The sequence below is a fragment of the Dendropsophus ebraccatus genome, chromosome 12, assembly GCF_027789765.1.
Source record: "Dendropsophus ebraccatus isolate aDenEbr1 chromosome 12, aDenEbr1.pat, whole genome shotgun sequence".
In the NCBI taxonomy this organism is placed as follows: Eukaryota; Metazoa; Chordata; class Amphibia; order Anura; family Hylidae; genus Dendropsophus; species Dendropsophus ebraccatus.
Genome location: NC_091465.1, coordinates 18,009,327 through 18,030,450, shown reverse-complemented (window position 1 = coordinate 18,030,450; position 21,124 = coordinate 18,009,327). Strand labels below are relative to the sequence as shown.

General features: G+C 44.7%; 1 protein-coding gene across 2 annotated transcripts in view; it reads left to right on the top strand.

Annotated features, from left to right (window-relative positions):
- The window catches only part of ESAM (endothelial cell adhesion molecule), a 62,550-nt gene extending 45,573 nt beyond the window's left edge, over positions 1-16,977 (top strand). For both annotated transcript variants that reach the window (XM_069948697.1, XM_069948696.1), the window contains exons 2-7: positions 8,743-8,900; positions 10,524-10,734; positions 12,711-12,866; positions 13,432-13,554; positions 13,641-13,782; positions 14,286-16,977. In XM_069948697.1, coding sequence (XP_069804798.1) covers positions 8,743-8,900; positions 10,524-10,734; positions 12,711-12,866; positions 13,432-13,554; positions 13,641-13,782; positions 14,286-14,736 — 1,241 coding nt within the window. In that variant the 3' untranslated portion in view covers positions 14,737-16,977. The remainder of the gene's footprint in view (positions 1-8,742; positions 8,901-10,523; positions 10,735-12,710; positions 12,867-13,431; positions 13,555-13,640; positions 13,783-14,285) is intronic.
- The last annotated feature ends 4,147 nt before the right edge of the window (positions 16,978-21,124 follow it).

Genomic DNA, 21,124 nt, shown 5'->3' with positions numbered 1-21,124 from the left:
CTGCAGTTATAATTCTACATGGTGTTCTATTCCTTAGTGGGCTTCAGAGCTGCAGTTATAATTCTACATGGTGTTCTATTCCTTAGTGGGCTTCAGAGCTGCAGTTATAATTCTACATGGTGTTCTATTCCATAGTGGGCTTCAGAGCTGCAGTTATAATTCTACATGGTGTTCTATTCCTTAGTGGGCTTCAGAGCTGCAGTTATAATTCTAAAGTCAAATAGTGTTCTATTCTTTAGTGGCCTTCAGAGCTGCATTTATAGTTCTACTGTTGCATAGTGTTGTATGGTGTAGTTCTATCCAGAGCTGTGTTCATCATATATATATATATATATATATATATATATATATATATATATATATATATATATATATATAATATTTTATAATACTGGGGTTCTATATGTCAAAGGGGCTTTGGGGTCCCCTCGAACACCAGCACCTGGCTGCATCTCTGCACCTGCTTTAGTTGCACCACACCTCCTATAGATCAGTCACATCCAGAGCGGTATTCATTTCTGTTACATAGAGCTCTATACTGCAGTTGCTTCCAATTGTAGTTGTTTTACACCTACAACGCGTTTTGAGTTCCATACCGTTTCATTTTATTTTTTGTTGAAAAGTTGGACTTTGATTTCTGATATCACTAAGGTTACTGGTTACTGATCCCACAAGTTACTGATCCTCCCAGGGTTACTGATCCCCCCAGGGTTACTGATCCCTCTGTAGTTCCCGATCCCCCCAGGGTTACTGATCCCACAAGTTACTGATCCCCCAGAGTTACTGATCCCCCTGTAGTTCCTGATCCCCCCAGGGTTACTGATCCCAAAAGTTACTGATCCTCCCAGGGTTTCTGATCCCAAAAGTTACTGATCCTCCCAGGGTTACTGCCCCCCCCCCCCTCCAGGGTTACTGATCCCCCTGTAGTTACTGATCCCACAAGTTACTGATCCCCCAGGGTTACTGATCCCCTTGTAGTTACTGATCCCACAAGTTACTGATCCCCCCAGGGTTACTGATCCCACAAGTTACTGATCCTCCCAGGGTTACTGATCCCACAATTTTCAGATCCCACAAGTTTGTGATCCCCTTGTAGTTTCTAATCCCCCAGAGTTACTGATCCCAGAAGTTAATGATCCTCCTGTAGTTTCTGATCCCCCCACAAGTTAGTGACCCCCGGGGTTTGCTGATCCAAATATTGCTGATCCCTGAGTTCTCCTAATAAAGCTATTTGGAGCTCTGTGCCTTTTCCAGGCCAGAAGGTGCCTGTTATACGGATACAAGGACACAACAGGAAGCTCTGAATGGTTTCCCTGAGTGGGAGGTTTCCACTTCCTGCAATCTTTCCTTCTAGATGATTCTTTTTCTTATTGTAAGATTATAATTTTTTTCATTCAGGAACTGGTGAAATCTTGCTGGGAGGACGTGCAGCTCGTCACCCTCTAACAACATGGACCTGAGCGCCCTCTGCCTATATTGTCTTTATTTCCTCCCAGGATAGTCTGGATACAATGTTACCTTATAGACATTACCTCCCATAGAAGTGAGTGGGAATAGTCAGGTGACTTCCTTGGACTCCGGTGACTTTGATAGGAGGTGACGGCATCTCCTGACTGTGAATACATCAATGAATTTATAGGGATTGGAGAGCTGGAGTCATCTTCCACCTCTGGCCTCAGGCTGGGTCTATGCACTGACTTCTTGTGACTCGCATGTTGTCTTCTATAGTAACTCGCTGAGAATATTGTCATTGTGAATGTTGTGTATATATATATATATATAATATATATATATATATTAGGACATGGGGTGAAAAGTCTGCAGATCACATGACTGCTACTAACAAGGCTATACGGCAAAGACAATCACCTTAAAGGGCCCATTCCCCACCCATCCCAGACCCCATTCCCATTGGAGTGGTGGCTGTCCTCACGTACATTACAGGGACTCGCCCTTCAAGGGGTTGTTCAGCAAAAATTTTTCTTTCAAATCTACTGGTGCCGAAAAGTGCCAGAGAATCTCCAGTCTTCCAGTACTTATTAGCTGCTGTATGTCCTGCAGGAAATGATGTATTCTCTTCAGTCCTAGGGTGGGTTCACACTGAGGAATTCTCAAGGAATTGTAGAGGAAAGTTTTCTGCTTGCAATTCCTCGCCTAGGGTATGTGCACACTGCTGAAAAGTGACGGAAACTCCGTCGCTTAATCCGCCGATCGCGCCTGCTTACAGACTGTGGCGGATTACGCAACAGAGTTTCTGTCACTTTTCAGCAGTGTGAACATACCCCTATTCAGCTCTGGCAGAATAGGAGCAGAATTTGAGAAGAATTCAAGCAGAATTTGAGCGGAATTCTAGCAGAATGCAAGCAGAATTTAAGCCCCCATTGACTTCTATAGAATTCCTCTAGCAGAATCCACCCAAAGAATTGACATGTCAGGGTGGGTTCACACTACAGAATATTTTCGAAGGATTCCGTAGCTCGTATCCATTCACGGCTGCACGCCTCTCCGTCCGTGCCATAGACACCATTCTTTGCACGGGTGGATTCTGCATTTCGCCCCAAAAATTGACATTCTCCGCTCGGGTTCCGTAGTGTGAACCCACCCTCACTTCTGAGAGTAGGTTCACACTACGGAATCCGCGCGGATATGTTCTGGCACCATTCTATGGCTGGGCTGATTACACTATTCGCCGAAAGAATACACATGCCAGTTATTTAGTCGGAACGCGGAATCAGCCCCGTCATAGGATAGTGTCTATGGAGCTGACAGAGAGGTGCGCCGCCGTGAACGGGTACGAGCCGCCGGAACTTATCCGTGCGGATTCTGTAGTGTGAACCTACCCTTTGGCGGATCTGCGGAAAAAAAATTCTGCTTGGAAATTCTACAATGTGAACAACAGAACGGAAATCCCATTGAACACAATGGGACATTGCCCTGTTCATACTTTACGAGAGGAATTTCAAGCTGAAATTAAGAGCAGATTCCGCTTCAATTCCTCACCTATTCCTCAATGTGAACCCACCCTGAGGACTCACGAACACTGAGCAAAAGAGGCAGTTCTTTGAGCAGATTCCGCTCGAAATTCCCCCGTTTAAATTGAGCAATGCTTTTTTAAATTGTTTTCAATGGGCTTTGCGCTGTGCTTTTCACACAGCAGAATTTCCGTCCGTAATATTCAGCCGCGGATTCGCTTTCCGCCGCTAGAGGAATCCTATAGAAGTCAATGGAGTTTGAATTCTGCTTAAAATTCTGCTTGCATTGTGCTTAAATTCCACTCAAGTTCCACTTCTATTCTGATCCTATTCTGCTAGAGCAGAGCAGAAGAGGAATTTCAAGCAGAAATTCCTGGTCTATTGCTCAGTGTGCATGATCCCTTACACAGTTTCCTCTGCTGCCACCTCTGTCCATGTCAGGAACTGTCCAGAGCAATAGAAAATCCCCATAGAAAACCTCTCTTGCTCTCCAGACTGGAAAGAAAACCACTTCATGCAGGGCATACAGCAGCTGATAACTACTAAAAGTCTTGAAAATTTTTAATAGAAGTAAATTACCAATTTGTGGCACTTTCTGGTGGCAATTGATTTAAAAGATTTTTTTGTGAAATGACCCTTTAGTCACTGATTCTTTGTATTGGATACATATATATATAATATCTGCTGCCAGGTAACATTGTTAAAATATCATCACAGTTAATGTTTATCGCGAAGGACCTTGAAGCAGTGTATATGTGTTGTATAGGTATGTCCTGTTATATAAGGTGTTGGGTGCGGTACATAGACTCCAGGGTGCTCAGGTATGTGCAGGATGACACGTACTGGGCTCACTACACTAATACATTCTGGCCATTTAAATGACTGGTGTCACACATTTGACATGTTGTGCACTTTTCCAGCCACCACCTGACATTGTGCATGCTGATCTGTGGCCTGTGTGTCCAGTGCTTTACACCATTCCACCCAGTGACGTAGCAACAATGGAGGCAGACCATGCAGCTGCTATGGGGCCCGTGCAGCAGGGAGGCCTGGGTCCCTTCAGCAGATCGTGGCCTGCCTCCATGGAAGGGCCAAAGTATACACCGCCCCCCAAAAACTGGGATTTATGGGACCCATATTGTGTCCAATGAATCCTAGTTATGCCCCTGATTCCACCCACTACCTGAAACAAGCTCCGATCTAAGAGATCAGCACCCATGTAAGGAGCTTTTTCCACAGCTCAATCATTGTGCAGACAGGACCCTTTACTTTCATCAGTGTCAGCCACACATCCCTCAGTGACCCTGCTGAGTTCAGGGATGACGTGCTTTACACTACTCCAGCTACTGCCTGGCATTGTGCATACACATCCTAGGCTCCCTAAAGACAAGTGTATTACATGAGTATTACAGATTCAAGACTAACCTGCCAATGGGGTCTAATAGGCCGAGCTGGCAGCTGTCAGTTCAGGTCATCAGACTTAGAATCAGGTCCATAATACAGATGCAAATACATACAGGCAACACGCTTCTTCTGGAGAGTGTATGCAAGGTCTATGGTCACTGAGCTCTTCAGTACCACTCACACTAATATTAATATTTGTCTATGGAGGATACATAGCTGGGAGCTTAATTTTAGGCACCTCTTGTGTGCTCAATGATGAGGAGAGGGGTTCACATACTTTTGGCCATAGAGTATATCTTTATTAGCTGTTGTCACTGATAGAGTGGAGATATATAGACGATATCTCTGGCACTGTTCTGTATACCCTCTCACAGTAGGTGCTGCTTGTTGTTGTATTCGTGGCCATTGGTTTGTCAGTGTTGGTCGGGGCTGGATACATTCCCTTGCGCAGTGAAGGTTAAATACCGTAAATTGTGCGCCGCAGCCTCCTCTGTGCGTCCAGGCAGAATAAGCTCCTTTCCTCGGCGGTTGCTTAATCATCTTGATGGGACTTTTGGAGCGCAGCGTCTTAATGCTGGCGGCTGTGCGCACTGCTCAGGGTCCTGTCTTTTCTTTTACTGTCATAATCCGAAATTACAGATGTGAAAAGATTTAATAAGAATAATCATTTCCTCCCATTTGCTACGGGCCACATTAGAGGAAGACGTCTCAAGTGTTCCTCTCTACATATTTCATGAGACATTCATATCGTGGTTTATTCTTCAAAGGATTCAACTCCGTCCTTCCACACATCCCTCAGTTATAGCTGATCCCTAGTGATGGATAGGCTGTATTCTCAGTGATGTCACTGCTGATCTCTAGTGATGGATAGGCTGTATTCTCAGTGATGTCCCTGATCTCTAGTGATGGATAGGCTGTATTCTCAGTGATGTCACTGATCTCTAGTGGTGGATAGGCTGTATTCTCAGTGATGTCACCGCTGATCTCTAGTGATGGATAGGCTGTATTCTCAGTGATGTCCCCGCTGATCTCTAGTGATGGATAGGCTGTATTCTCAGTGATGTCACTGCTGATCTCTAGTGATGGATAGGCTGTATTCTCAGTGATGTCACTGATCTCTAGTGATGGATAGGCTGTATTCTCAGTGATGTCACCGCTGATCTCTAGTGATGGATAGGCTGTATTCTCAGTGATGTCACGGATCTCTAGTGATGGATAGGCTGTATTCTCAGTGATGTCACTGCTGATCTCTAGTGATGGATAGGCTGTATTCTCAGTGATGTCACTGATCTCTAGTGATGGATAGGCTGTATTCTCAGTGATATCACTGCTGATCTCTAGTGATGGATAGGCTGTATTCTCAGTGATGTCACTGATCTCTAGTGATGGATAGGCTGTATTCTCAGTGATGTCACTGCTGATCTCTAGTGATGGATAGGCTGTATTCCCAGTGATGTCACTGCTGATCTCTAGTGATGGATAGGCTGTATTCTCAGTGATGTCACTGATCTCTAGTGATGGATAGGCTGTATTCTCAGTGATGTCCCTGCTGATCATTAGTGATGGATAGGCTGTATTCTCAGTGATGTCCCTGCTGATCATTAGTGATGGATAGGCTGTATTCTCAGTGATGTTCCTGCTGATCATTAGTGATGGATAGGCTGTATTCTCAGTGATGTCCCTGCTGATCATTAGTGATGGATAGGCTGTATTCTCAGTGATGTCACCACTGATCATTAGTGATGGATAGGCTGTATTCTCAGTGATGTCACCACTGATCTCTAGTGATGGATAGGCTGTATTCTCAGTGATGTCACTGCTGATCTCTAGTGATGGATAGGCTGTATTCTCAGTGATGTCACTGCTGATCTCTAGTGATGGATAGGCTGTAGTCTCAGTGATGTCACCGCTTATCTCTAGTGATGGATAGGCTGTGTTCTCAGTGATGTCACTGATCTCTAGTGATGGATAGGCTGTATTCTCAGTGATGTCACCGCTTATCTCTAGTGATGGATAGGCTGTGTTCTCAGTGATGTCACTGATCTCTAGTGATGGATAGGCTGTATTCTCAGTGATGTCACCGCTTATCTCTAGTGATGGATAGGCTGTGTTCTCAGTGATGTCACTGATCTCTAGTGATGGATAGGCTGTATTCTCAGTGATTAACACATACAAATTTTCACAAGAGAGGATATCTACCAGAAATCTATTATTAGTACCTGTGACAAGACATACATTACACCTACATATGCATCTGGTCCCATGATTGATACACAAACGTTTTTACTACATGACTAAATAAACTTTTATTAAGCAATTTCAGCTGATAACAATTAAAAACATGCGAACATAGAGGAAGGAGGCAGCATGGAAGATGAGACAACCACATGTATGATGGCTAAGTCCTGGTATAATAGAGTGCAATGTGTATGTTAACAGTAATGAGGTCTCTGTAGAATTCAATACAATTAACACCTACACATTTCCACAGGACACGATATCTATCAAAAACCGATAATTAGGACCTGTGCCAACAAGACCTAAATGACACCTACATAAGCATCTGGTCCCATGATCAATGCACAAATACACAAACTATTTCACTGAATGAATAGGCTTTTATTAGGCTAATGGAGCTGTTCGGTCACTCCAGCCAATGAAAATGCAGTGATGTAGTGCTCATTACTGAAGCTTCCGGGAAATTTGTGCGATCGATCATAGTGAACTGCAGCAGCCATCTTGGTAAAGGATGAACACTAAAGATGAGCGCAGCTGGAGAATTCTTAAGTCCAATTGTTTGATATTTGATTACCGGTGGCTAAAGTAGTTGGATGCAGTCCTAAGGCTGCCTGGACAACATGGATATAGCCATAGGCCGTAGACTGTATCTATGCTTTCCCAGACTCCCTAGGGCTTCATCCAACTTCTTCAGCCACCGCTCCGGGAAGGAACAACCAAGCCAAGGAATGTCTCCAGTCAAGGAAACCAACCAAGCAAGGTATCCATCCACAGACAGCTGTTTTGGGGTATTTGCCCCTCATCAGTGTGGAGTAGGTTTCTGGCTAGTGGGAGCAATGCTAGTAAGTGCATGCAAAGAGATGATGGTTGACCTCAGGGAGATAAACCAAAACTCCACAGAGACACCAAATACCCCAAAACAGCTGTCTGTGGATACCTTGCTTGGGTGGTTTCCTTGATTGAAGACATTCCTTGGCTTGGTTGTTCCTTCCCGGAGGGAAGGTCTGACTAGCTAACTACATTAAGACCTGTGATGGTGTCTCTGGAGCGTTCTTTTGCATATTTGATTTCCCAGGGGGCAATGTCCTTGAATACACTCACGTCGAGACCTGTGATGGTGTCTCTGTGGTGTTTTTGGTTGATCTCCCTGAGGTCAACCATCATCTCTTTGCATACAATTGTCATAACCACCTCTCTGATGATGAAATCAAGCAATAACAACATTACAGCGTAGGGTAATAACATTCATAAGACTGACACTAATGGGCAGCCATCTTGGAAAAGGTAAGTATGAAAAAATAAATAAATAAAGTTTCACCAAAAAAACAACCCTACCAGGGAGCAAGCGACAGGAAAGAGAATAAACCACAAGATACTCAGAAAATACATAAAGTGCTGGTGCAAAGCTTGACCAGTGCAAAAAAAAAAGGTGCAAAGTGCTGAATAATGATGATGTAAAAAATAAAAATGCAAATAAGAAAAGTAAATGAATAATGAATAAAACAGCTGGACCCATCCCTTCTCTAGTATATAGACTGGCTGCACTTTACAGAATGATTCTTGGCTATTGTGCTATTATCCATATGATTATCTATTAGTTACAATATATATATAGCGCCTCCTGCTGTATTATACACAGACTACCGTGCTGTATATTATATCATCTTTTTCTCTGGAGCAGTAATAGTTAATAGTTGGCGTTCTCTTCATTCCAGCAGCGGATCCATCTATTTAGGTTAATTATTGATTCCTAGTTACATTGGTCACATAGCGGGAGGCGCTCAGAGCTGACCAGTTATAGTGTTATTATAGTGATGGCTATATATTACACCCCCGGATACATATAGGAGTAGGTGACACATGTGCAGCAATGGATGTGATCATAACATCTGGACTACAAGAGATATTGGTGATGTGGAAAATGTGTGGATCTAATAGCAATACAACACAGTATTAATACCATAAAGTACTGCTATATATCCCCTCAATCAGCTCAAGGGGCCGAGTGACTAATTGTATGTCTTGTGTGACCATATGATCAAAACCGGTCACTGCTTATATCTTCCTGCCTGTAACTCCTTTGTTTCCACTGATTGGTGACATAGAAAATGCTTCTCTCTGCTGACAGAACTCTCCCTGGCGCTGCTGGAAGTTAATGTGGAGCAGAAATCAGTGACAGCGATAGAAGGTCAAAATATTACACTGCCTGTCTGGTATTCAAGCAGCTCCCAAGAAAAACCGTATATCACCTGGTATATACAGCGAGCACAGCAGGAGCAGACCCAGGTATAGTATCATGATGTAACTTGTGCCAGAAACCACCTTACTGTCCCATATATACCAGAATATAACTACTATAATACTGCCCCCTATATACCAGAATATAACTACTATAATACTGCTCCTATATACCAGAATATAACTACTATAATACTGCCCCCTATATACAAGAATATAACTACTATAATACTGCTCCTATATACTAGAATATAACTACTATAATACTGCTCCTATATGCAAGAATATAACTACTATAATACTGCTCATATATACAAGAATATAACTACTATAATACTGCTCCTATATGCAAGAATATAACTACTATAATACTGCTCCTATATACTAGAATATAACTACTATAATACTGCTCCTATATACTAGAATATAACTACTATAATACTGCTCCTATATACAAGAATATAACTACTATAATACTGCTCCTATATACAAGAATATAACTACTATAATACTGTCCCTATATACAAGAATATAACTACTATAATACACGAACTGGAGAGAATGGAACCGCTGCACATCCCATCTATGGCTGATACTAATGCCGCTAGGCCTATATTAAAAATCAACACCAGAGTGTCTGTATATGAATTGATCAAGCCATATTGCCCCGTGTACCACCGCGCAGGTCCTCTGGTCCACACGGGTCCCTACGCTAACTTCACACCGTGTCGGTCAGCGACCGCCAACCCCGCAAAGCGTGCACATGCAGGGAAGGGAGGCCATGGAACGGCCCTGCAACCCCAATGTCACAGGACCAGACCCAAAAAGCCCCACCAAAACCCAGCCAGCACCACCGGCGGGGAAGGCTGCCCCCAAACGACACAAGTATGGGTATGGTATTACACTTACCATTGCTGCTCTCACAGAATGGGGAAGACATAGCCCCCGTTCCCTGGCTGTGCACGCCTGCGGGGTTGGTGGCCACTGACTGGCACAGTGTGGACTTAGTGTAGGGACCCATGTGTATCAGATACCGGCACGAGGTACATGGGGCAGTATGGCTTGATCAATTCATACACAAAATTCTGATGTGTTTTTTATTTAGCCTAGGGGCACTAGTATCAGCCATAGGTGTGAGGTGCAGCACTCTGTTTCTTCCCTGAACCGCATAACTACTATAATACTGCTCCTATATACAAGAATATAACTACTATAATACTGCTCCTATGTAAAAGAATATAACTACTATAATACTGCCCCTATATACAAGAATATAACTACTATAATACTGCCCCTATATACAAGAATATAACTACTATAATACTGCTCCTATATACAAGAATATAACTACTATAATACTGCCCCTATATACAAGAATATAACTACTATAATACTGCTCCTATATACAAGAATATAACTACTATAATACTGCTCCTATATACAAGAATATAACTACTATAATACTGCTCCTATATACAGGAATATAACTACTATAATACTGCTCCTATATACAGGAATATAACTACTATAATACTGCTCCTATATACAGGAATATAACTACTATAATACTGCCCCTATATACAAGAATATAACTACTATAATACTGCCCCCTGTATAATACTGTACAAGAATATAACTATATATATATCTGCTATCTTCTCATATTTGCAGATCCTGAAGTACATGGACGGTGATATTGATGTTGCGGAAGGTTTTCATGGTCGCCTGAATTTTGTACATAAGATGCCGGCAAGAAACATCTCAATTGTCATTAATAGGACGCAGGCCACAGACTCCGGACAATACCGCTGCTATGTGAATGTGCGCAATGATGCCACTGTGGGCAGCAGTAACATTGGGGTGATCGATGTGTCCATCCTGGGTAAGTGACGGGTCGGGATGGTCTGCAGTGAGGAAGTAATGTGCTGCGTACACTGTGGGCACTCAGGATGTCAGACATTGTGTGGAGGGGAGGGATGGTCTGCAGATATAATCATCATCATCAGACAATGCAACAACAATGAATGGATTCTTTATAGAAGGTGGGGGGGGCGATGTTATTTATAGATGTTTTTGTGCAGTAGGAAAAAATGCTACTCCACCCAATACTAAGGTTTATTTGCTGACGATCCCTGGACCCCAGTGAGCAGTGGGATCTCAGCTCTGAAGCAATGGTATCAGCCGCACTCAGTGCCCCCATAACATGACCGGCCACAGTGAGTGCCCCCATAACATTACCAGCTACAGTCAGTGCCCCCATAACATTACCAGCTACAGTCATTGCCCCCATAACATAACCAGCTACAGTCAGTGCCCCCATAACATTACCAGCTACAGTCAGTGCCCCCATAACATTACCAGCTACAGTCAGTGCCCCCATAACATTACCAGCCACAGTCAGTGCCCCTATAACATTACCAGCCACAGTCAGTGCCCCCATAACATTACCAGCTACAGTCATTGCCCCCATAACATAACCAGCTACAGTCAGTGCCCCCATAACATTACCAGCTACAGTCAGTGCCCCCATAACATTACCAGCCACAGTCATTGCCCCCATAACATAACCAGCTACAGTCAGTGCCCCCATAACATTACCAGCTACAGTCAGTGCCCCCATAACATTACCAGCTACAGTCAGTGCCCCCATAACATTACCAGCCACAGTCAGTGCCCCTATAACATTACCAGCCACAGTCAGTGCCCCAATAACATTACCAGCCACAGTCAGTGCCCTCATAACATTATCAGCCACAGTCAGTGCCCCCATAACCTTACCAGCCACAGTCAGTGCCCCCATAACATTACCAGCCACAGTCAGTGCCCCTATAACATTACCAACCACAGTCATTGCCCCCATACCATGACCGACCACAGTCACTGCCCCCATAACCTTACTGGCCGCAGTCAGTGCCCTCATAACATTACCAACCAGTCACTGCCCCCATACCATTACCAGCCACAGTCAGTGCCCCCATAACCTTACCAGCCACAGTCAGTGCCCCCATAACCTTACCAGCCACAGTCAGTGCCCCCATAACATTACCAGCCACAGTCAGTGCCCCCATAACCTTACCAGCCACAGTCAGTGCCCCCATAACCTTACCAGCCACAGTCAGTGCCCCATAACCTTACCAGCCACAGTCAGTGCCCCCATAACCTTACCAGCCACAGTCAGTGCCCCCATAACCTTACCAGCCACAGTCAGTGCCCCCATAACCTTACCAGCCACAGTCAGTGCCCCCATAACCTTACCAGCCACAGTCAGTGCCCCCATAACCTTACCAGCCACAGTCAGTGCCCCCATAACATTACCAGCCACAGTCAATGCCCCCATAACATTACCAGCCACAGACCCATGCTATATCTTACCTCCAGCCCCCCTATTACCCTGCATACTAGATAGCCTGATTATTTCCAGGAAAACCATAGAAAACTGAAGTAACCCAAAATGGCCGATTCTCATCCCTTGTCTTCCATAGTCCCTGTAGCTATTGGGCAGTCTACAATTTATGAAGAAACTAATAGATCAGTGAACTTGCAGAATGAACCTAAATGCTCAGCATTTGACTCCTGGCGGATGGAGAAGTTGAATGCCGCCCTAGGAAGTCCGGGAAAACATGAATACAGCCATAGGCCATAGGCTCCACACACTTTGGCAAGTTCGCTCATCACTGGAGATAGCTATAGAGAAGCATCCTGTGCACAGCGCCACCTGATGGAAGATGCATGGTCCTCTCCTGCCATCTAGTGGTCATACTTCAGTACTGCAGTCTATACTTTAGCTGTGTTTTGTTACAGCTATATCTGCTCAGTTGCAATAATGAAGGATTAATCTCCATTATTTCTTACATTCAGTGCCTCCTTCCAAGCCCACATGCCAGTTACATGGAGATCCTTACATTGGTGCCAATGTTACCCTCAGCTGCAGGTCTTCGTCCGGGCATCCTGTGCCCATGTACACCTGGATAAAGAAGGCGACGGTCAATTTGTTTTACTTTCCTCCTGTTCACGGTAAATATGGTTCTTACACACAAAGTGTCTTTGCCATTGGTGGATTTTAATCAATCAGAAATAAAAACTGGTTCAGAAAAAATAGGATTTGACTCCAGCAGCACTATGGCCGTCAACATTATTTCTCCTTTTTAACAAGTATTTTACAATTTGTCTCTCCAGCTAGTGCAAAACTACAACTCCCAGCATGCCCTGGCCGCTGCAGGCTCTATATTCAGCTGGAGAGACAGTGGTCACAGACCTGTCCCCTTTACATACCTTGGAAAGCTGCACTATATACATACAGTATATATATATATATATATATATATATATATATATATATAGAGTGCATTTATATATTTTTATACATTTATATATTTTTTATATTTATATATTTTATTTTTTCCTCCTGAAATACTCTGTGCTGTCAACAGGACACTGCTTGTTTCTACAGCTCTTAGTCTGTCTCTCGTCTCCATTCTCCTCCTCATACAAGGACACTGTATATGCAGCCCTCTGCATCGTTGCTTAAATGCTCTGTGCTGCTGTGATCTTTCTCATGATTTGATTGTCGTGTTTACAGATGCTGCGAAGGGGACGTTAACCTTAACCAATCTGACATCAGACAACACCGGGATGTATGTGTGCACTTCCCGAAACATCGCAGGGGTGTCTGAGTGTAACATCACCATGGAGGTGAAGGCGGGTGAGTGACGCTGCAGGGACCCATTGGTGTCCCAGTAAGTTGTGGCACCTTAGGTCCTAACACTGATCATTTCTGAACCCCCACAGCTTCCCGGACAGCGATAATTGTGGGGGCGGTCGTGGGGACAATCGTGGGACTCTGCTGTCTGGTCATCCTGGCGTTGGTGATGATTTACCTGTACAGAAGGGCAACGAAATCCGTGCAAGAAGAAACCGAGAACGACATCAAGTGAGAAAATCCACCAGATCATGAAACTTGTTCGTTAGTTTATTCCCTGATCATAGAGCAAGAAAGAATGTAAAGGTGTCACCCAGCTTTCCTAGTGTACTGAATGGTAAATCCATCTGGAGCAACAGACGCGTCTGTATAGATCTAGGCGGATCTGTTATTGTGGCTCATAGGAAAGCTGAGTGACAACTCGTGGCTGTATGGAATTTCTACTACTAGAAAAACTGACTAGCACAGGCAGCTACTACAGTATATCATCTAGAGTGGTTGTCACCCAGATCTTGTGGATCTGCTGCGTCTTCTGCTGTCATACTGATGTATAACACAGCTGTTCAGGATTCTGGGAAAGCTGGGTGACAACCTCTATGGAAGCCATTATATGCCGCCTTATTGTTGGGGGGGTTCCCAGTCTGGGTTTAGAGGGGGTCATGGGGTAAGGTGGCCATGGTAATTTGGGGAACCCTCCATCATTTCTCTGGACTGACCCATTTTCTAATGTGCAGGGAGGATGCTCCAGCTCCCAAGACTCTGCCCTGGCCTAAGGGCAATGATTCCAGCCTGGCATATAAAAATGGCACCCTATCCTCCATGAGCAGCAACAGGGATCACAAGCCATACCCGCCCAAATCACCATCCGACACCACGTCCATCAACACCGCCACCGGGAGCAACCTGGGCTATAGACCTCCCTATGTCAACGGCAGAGTCACTACCCCCACCCCCAGCATGTCCAGCCAGTCACTGCCCACCTACATGGCACCAACTAATGGCACCTACTACAGCACGAGCGTGCCAACAAACCGGGGCACCCTGCAAAAAACCAATGGGGTAGAGCCGCAGCCCCCCAGAAAGGAGATAACCATCCCATCTGGGGTCACCCCATCCAACCTGGTGCGGATGGGGGCAGTACCCGTCATGGTGCCCGCTCAGAGCCAGGCGGGCTCCCTGGTGTAACCATCTCCATCACTGTTCAGAACTGAATGTTTACAGGACTCTGCTGCCAATCATTATGGAGCGTTCAGAACCATCATCCTCTGCCGCCATGTTATACGCCATCAGGAGACGCGGGATACCCTCCGCTCATCACTGCCGTATACCGCGGTGTCTTTCTATTAACGCTGCTCACTTTTATAAATTCTTTATCCGTCCTGGATTTTATAACGTTTTTCGCCGATCTTTATACAGATTTTTTATCACATTTACGTAAAAATTTTGGGGCGCCTTGTGTCTATGGTGACACAAAGCACCGGAGAGGACGTCGACATCCGGCGATGGTCATGTGACTGGATACATTGTTCTTATGCTTATACTTAAAGGAACAGATCATGGAGATATAGGGGGCGCTATTCCAGGTGTGCTGAAAACATCTGGCCACATAAGCCCCTCCCTTTCGAGGGTCCTCTCTGGAGGTCACATGACGCACTTCTTTAGGGTCCTGAAAGGATCTTCTTTCCAATGCAGATGACCTTTTCTTAAAGGAGCCCATGCTGGAGAGGAGATGATTCTAAGGATTATAGTGGACAAGATCCTCACAGTCCAGAGGACAAGACACGGCGCCATGCAGATCATGTAAATTCATGGTGTAATGGATATAAAACGCTGACTGCAAGTGAACCGAGACCATAGACTCCAACCATACATCCCTGTGACTCCTACATAATAATTCATGATGGAGAATGTAGTGCTCTCACTCAGAGTATCACACATGGTAGGCTTAGATACAGCTGCTCAGTGGACAGTATCACATATAGGCTTTAGATACATAAGGTTAGAAAAATCAGCTTAGCATACAGAATCACACATGATTAGCTTAGATAAATGACTATACAGTATCACACTTGAAAGGCATAGATACATGGTATCACTTAGGACCTGCTTATATACACAGTATCACATGTGATCAGGTTAGATACATGGATCAGCAGACAGAATCACGCAAGATTAGTCACAGCAGCTCAGCAAACAGTATTACATATGAACAGCTTAGATACACAACTCAACAGACAGTATCACATGATCATCTCAGATACGCAGCTCAGCAGATGGCGCTAGATACTCAGCTTAACAGCACAGTATCACACATGAGAAGATTAGATACACAGCTCGACAGACAGTATCTTACTTGACAGGCCTAGACAAAGCATCATATCAGACAGTACACTGGAAAAGCTTAGATACACAATACACAACTCATCAGTCAGTATCACACATGATGAGCTTACCTACACAGCTCAGCAGACAGTATCTCACTTGACAGACTTAGATACACAGCTCAGCAGCACGGCGTTTAGTTTTTGGAGATTATTTCGTATAGACTTTGAGGAACGTTTTATGATATGTGAACAAGACGCTGATTTCCATGACAACACAAAGTCTTGAATGAGTTGGCATTTTGCAGAGCGTTGCGGTAGTGTGCTGATAGTTGGCGCTGCCGCTGTATCCGGGTGCGGTAGGATTCCTGAGTCCGGCTTATAACCCTGGTATGGGGAATCCATCACAAACCTGTGGCTTTCCATGTGTTACAGAACTACAACTCCCAGCATGTTGGTTGTCCGGGCATGCTGGTAGTAGTAGTTTTGCAACAGCTGAAGAACCACATTAGACCGCTGCAATAAACCCTTTCTATATGTCGCGATTATATAGTTACAGCAGGTAAGTATCACATCTTATAAAACTTGCTTTGTTATATTTCTGTAAAATCTTTCTTGCCAATTATTAGATCAGAATTGTGTTTTTCTAAAACAATTTCCTCCAAATATCACTAGAATATGAGCTGCGTTATCACTTGCAGTACCCATTTTCACCACTTCTCTGCAGCAACTATAGCCATAGGCACCAATGAAACAGCGCCCCCCCCCCCCCCCCCCCCCCCCACACACACACTTTATATCAAGAAGCCTACGTGACTCTTTCATTACCGGTGCAGTATTTATTCATGGACGGGGATCTCACTGGTCGTTCTGGGTGAGCCCGCGATCACATGACCTGCATTCTGCTTGCTTATTTATGTTCTTTGTTACTTTGTGAATTTTTATAATGATATTGTACAGAACAGATATGAAACCAAAGCCGCTGAGAGCGCTGAATGGGTCGGGTGTGGTTTTCTACGATGTGATGACGAACGCCCTCAGCGATGCCAAGTTATTCCACTGTTATATTTAAAGAGAATTTTTCATTAAAATGAACTGATTATAATTGTCTCCCATGTCACTGCTGTCTGTTCCAGTAAGTATGTGAACCCCTGGTATGGCTTATATATTACTGCCCATGGTACACATCTCCATCATAGATCCTGTGCAGTGTGAATGGGGGGCCCCATACTGTCTGAATCATTGTGGCCCCTATACACATTGTAACTCCTGGTGAGCTCAGTAATATATTATTCATCAAGGGTGCAGTTCACCAGCTTCTCCTGGAGGGGGCAGAAGGTAATCAGCATAGTGTGCGGAATCTGAAAAAGAGCCCAAAGAAACAAGAATCATAGAAATTATTACATCTGTCCATTCATATATGAGTGACTTGTTCTATACAGTGTGACGGCTGTCAGTCATGTGTTATATACAGTGTGACGGCTGTCAGTCACGTGTTATATACAGTGTGACGGCTGTCAGTCATGTGTTATATACAGTGTGACGGCTGTCAGTCATGTGTTATACACAGTGTGACGGCTGTCAGTCATGTGTTATATACAGTGTGACGGCTGTCAGTCATGTGATATAAACAGTGTGATGGCTGTCAGTCATGTGTTATATACAGTGTGATGGCTGTCAGTCATGTGTTATATACTGAGTCATGGCTGTCAGTCATGTGTTATATACAGTGTGACGGCTGTCAGTCATGTGTTATATACAGTGTGACGGCTGTCAGTCATGTGATATATACAGTGTGATGGCTGTCAGTCATGTGATATATACAGTGTGACGGCTGTCAGTCATGTGTTATATACAGTGTGATGGCTGTCAGTCACGTGTTATATACAGTGTGACGGCTGTCAGTCATGTGTCATACACAGTGTGACGGCTGTCAGTCATGTGTTATACACAGTGTGACGGCTGTCAGTCATACTTTATATACAGTGTGACGGCTGTCAGTCATGTGTTATATACAGTGTGACGGCTGTCAGTCATGTGTTATATACAAGAGACTGTGATGGCTGTCAGACATGTGTTATATACAGGAGACTATAATGATTGTCAGTCGTGTTATGTACAGGAGACTGTGACTATTGTCAGTGCTAACAGAGCTTTGTCTAGACTTGATACAACTGTAACAGACTCTGGATATAAACAATATTGTCCTTATACACAGAGAGCAGCGGGGACGATTCTCTTATTTTAACAGAGGCTTCTGACCTTGTGATTGGGGGCAGGAGGGTCCTGTCCTCTCTGTATACCAGTCGCCCATGTCTACAGTTATAGAATGTGCGGAGGTTGCTCCCACTGTGCGCGACTGAAGCCCTATAATCATCATGACGCCCCCTGACAGCCGGGGAGTAGTTGCAGTTTTATATTGTAGTCACGTCCTCACATCACCACAGGATCACATCACACATTGCTCCAATGATATATCCAGCTATATACCATCCACAGAGCTAGACTGGGACCGAGAATCAGCCCTGGCACTCACAACCCCAGCGGCCCTTATACCATATCATCCCCCACTCATTATGGAAATATAACTGCGTATATACATGCTGTAGCAAACATGCTGTAGGACCACTTTAAGTGGTCCAGATCCAACTGTGGCATTGTGGGCGGGGCTAAGTGGCGCTAATGCCGTGAGGCCCCGCCCACTTAACTCAATCTGCAGTTGATAAAAGATGACTTTTTACTTGAACAAGCACCATGACGTATGAAATAAAATAAGGAATGAAAACCGCTAAATTTACCCCTGTGTAGAGATGTCAAAATGCACAAAGGAGGTGACAGTGTCACTTTAAGTACTCAGCTGTGGGGGCTTTATTGAAGAAGTACCTAGGCCCATGGGTATGAACACTCGCCTAATGCTGTTAGTAGGCACAGAGTGACACACAATCCAGTGATGTAAACCCCCTCTAAGGAAACCTAGCAGTTGGCAGTAGAGTTTTTGGCTTTAGTAGTAATGACCTAGCTACTGACATTATCTGTCAAGTTATCAGGATTGAAAAAAGATAGCCACCCAGCGTGGATATGGATTTCCCATTTCCTGCCCTAATACATCCTCACCGAGTGAAGTTGCTTAGCAGGACTAAATGATGTTTATCATCAATATAGGTCCCACGAATGGGTCCTAGCCACCAAGCCAGGCCCTGGAATACGCTGAAGCAGGAACACTCTCTCTGTATACTGTCTCTGGAACACACTGACTGGAATCTGGCCCAAACTACTTCCACCCCCACTATATATACCTCTCAGGGGTTCTAGGATTGGGCAGGAATCTTCTAGACGAGGCTAATCTATAGATGTACAGATGTAACTCAGGATCAGTAGAGGATAAGTAATGTGGTGTATGTACACAGTGACCCCACCAGCAGAATAGTGAATGCAGCTCTGAAGTGCAGCTGAGGGTTTTCTACCATTGTATCAGTTCTTTAGTTCCTCTGTGAGTTTAGCAGCTTGAGCGTCAGACTGATGTGTTTTACCTGCGCCGATACACAGTAACAAACAAACAGAATAGAACAGGATACACAGAGCTGGAAATCCCCTATGACAATAAGGAGGGGCTATGTGTTATATACAGGGGACTGTGATGGTTGTCAGTCATGTGTTATATACAGGAGACTGTGATGGTTGTCAGTCATGTGTTATATACAGGAGACTGATGGTTGTCAGTCATGTGTTATACACAGGAGACTGTGATGGTTGTCACTCGTGTTATATACAGGACACTGTGATGGTTGTCAGTCATGTGTTATATACAGGACACTGTGATGGTTGTCAGTCATGTGTTATATACAAGGGACTGGTATGGCAGTCAGTCATGTGTTATATACAGGACACTGTGATGGTTGTCAGTCATGTGTTATATACAAGAGACTGTGATGGTTGTCAGTCATGTGTTATATACAGGAGACTGTGATGCTTGTCAGTCATGTGTTATATACAAGGGACTGGTATGGCAGTCAGTCATGTGTTATATACAGTGTGATTGTTGTCAGTCATGTTATATACAGTGAGACGGCTGTCAGTCATGTGTTATACACAGTGTGACGGCTGTCAGTCATGTGTCAGAGCTGAAAATCCCGTATGACAATAAGGAGGGGCTATGTGTTATATACAGGACACTGTGATGGTTGTCAGTCATGTGTTATATACAGGACACTGTGATGGTTGTCAGTTATGTGTTATGTACAGTGTGATGGTTGTCAGTCGTGTTATATACAGTGTGATGGTTGTCAGTCGTGTTCTATACAGTGTGACGGCTGTCAGTCATGTGTCAGAGCTGAAAATCCCAGATGACAATAAGGAGGGGCTATTCTAATCAGTGCATGCTGGGAGCTGTAGTTCCCCAATGACTTTATAAACCCACCAGCCACCGAGGCCACATGCAGGAGGAGTACATTGAGGCTATGACTGGTGACTGGTTGTGATCCCGCCACTTTCCCGGACAGTCCCCGATGCTTCTGTCTCCAGCAATAGTCTTTCCCTTCTTTTCCTGTGGGTTCTGTGTCACCATGGAGACGGATTCCAAAGAGCCAAGGCAGGAACTGCGCAGATTTCCTCATCGGGTATTTAAGAGTTCATCAAAATTAAGATGATTTTGTATAAATACTTCAGAGCGGAGGAAAAGGGGCAGACACCGAGCGAGCCTGGCGTCCTGTCCGCCATGATGAGCGGATAGAGAGCGATCTGTCAGCATGTACGCCCACTGCCCAGGCTGTGCCCTGCCTGCCAGAACAAACAGCCCCTAATGGAGGGGAAATGAGGAGACGGTGCGAGCCACGACACCGGGAACTGTTACAATGTGTCATATAATGTACGGGAGGGGTCATATCAGGAGGAACGAGACCGCCACTGCCATGCACAGCAATGCTAATAGGAGCCCTGCAATCTCTGTGGAATCATCCTTCTTACATCTGGTTTTCCTACAGCTGTTGCCAAACTGTAATTCCTATCAGGACGTGGCAGAAATTGGGGTTTTGTAAAAGCTAAAGAGCCACAGATTGGGACACACGGATCAGCGTCGGTGCGGGGATGCAGGTGCCCCGGTCCTTTTTTTAACCACTGCCTGGTTCCTGCGAATAGCGCTGGTCTATTCCCGAGCACCGGCCCACCCTGAAGCATTGGGGCAGGCCCTCCCGACCTCTGGTATGACAAAGCCCCGCACCTCTGTGACACGACGGGCCTGCCTCTAGTGCCCTTCA